The sequence below is a fragment of the Zalophus californianus genome, chromosome 5 (genome assembly GCF_009762305.2).
Source record: "Zalophus californianus isolate mZalCal1 chromosome 5, mZalCal1.pri.v2, whole genome shotgun sequence".
NCBI lineage: Eukaryota > Metazoa > Chordata > Mammalia > Carnivora > Otariidae > Zalophus > Zalophus californianus.
The window spans coordinates 70,159,869-70,161,029 of NC_045599.1; the positions used below are offsets into that span (position 1 = coordinate 70,159,869).

General features: G+C 42.5%; 1 protein-coding gene across 1 annotated transcript; it reads right to left on the reverse strand.

The window, feature by feature from the left end:
* Nucleotides 1-502: 502 nt before the first annotated feature.
* Nucleotides 503-955, reverse strand: LOC118357004 (60S ribosomal protein L31). The gene has a single exon (XM_035727691.1). It carries the CDS (start codon nt 932-934, stop codon nt 557-559), a length of 378 nt encoding a protein of 125 aa, XP_035583584.1. The 5' UTR covers nt 935-955; the 3' UTR covers nt 503-556.
* Between the last annotated feature and the right edge of the window lie 206 nt (nt 956-1,161).

Sequence of the window (1,161 nt, forward strand, 5' to 3'; positions counted from 1 at the left end):
GGCCTTTCTGGCTCGCTAGGTCTCTGTGGATAAGTCTGACGTTATTCTGATGTTCCTCCCTCTGTACGTAATGAATCTCTTCCCCCTAACTGCCTTTAAGATGGTTTCCTTGGTTCTAAGATTTGTGAGTTTTACTATTACATGCTAGGGTGGTGGCCTGTTTTCCTTGATCTTGGGAGGGGTCCTCTCTGCCTCTAGGACGCAAATGTTTGTTTCATTCCCCAGATTAGGGAAGTTCTCAGCTACAATTTGCTCAAATATATCTTCTAGTCTTCTCTCTCTCTCCACCCCCTCAGGGATTCCAAAAATTCTGACATTGGAACGTTTCATGGTGTCACTTATTTCTCTGTTTCTATTTTCATGGATTCTGAGTTGTTTTTCCCTGGCCTCCTCTTCTTTCTTCTTGTCTATTAATTGTTCTTCTAGATCACTAATTCGTTCTTCTGCCTTGTTTACCCTAGCTGTTAGATTATCTAGGTTAGATTGTATCTCATTGATAGCATTTTTTTTTTTTTTTTTTTTTTGCAGTTTTATACCTTTATTTGACAATCAGCGATTAGTTCTCATCCACATTAACTGTCTGTAGATTTTTGAAAGTGGTGACAGGTACATAGGTAACCAGTGTGTAGAGCTTGTTTGGTGAATCTTCATCCTCGTTACGTTTTCTGGACAACCGTACGCGGATACGGTATGGAACATTCCTTATTCCTTTGGCCCAGACAGCTTTGTTGAGCCTGGTGTCAATGCGCACATCTGGAGTTCCCATCTCCTTCATGGCAAATTTCCGGATCTCTTTGAGTGCCCGAGGGGCACGCTTCTTAAAACCCACTCCATGGATGCGCTTGTGAATGTTGATGGTGTATTCTCTGGTCACTACTTCGTTGATGGCAGAACGGCCCTTCTTCTTCTCGCCACCCTTCTTCGCGGGAGCCATTCTGCCGGGCCCTGGTTGGAAAGGAAGTCATTGATAGCATTTTTAAGTTCTGCCAATTTAACTTTCATTTTTGCCCTTAGAGACTCTATGTTGCTATTAATCGATTTCTCCATTCTAGGTATTGTCTTCACAATTGCTACCCTGAATTCCATCTCTGACATCTTGGTTATATCTGTGTCCATTTGTAAATCTGTGGCAGAAGGAGTCACAGTCTCTGAGTCTTTCCT

Excerpts from the sequence above, each read along its gene's own strand:
- LOC118357004 (XM_035727691.1), bottom strand. The coding sequence starts at position 934 with ATGGCTCCCGCGAAGAAGGGTGGCGAGAAGAAGAAGGGCCGTTCTGCC.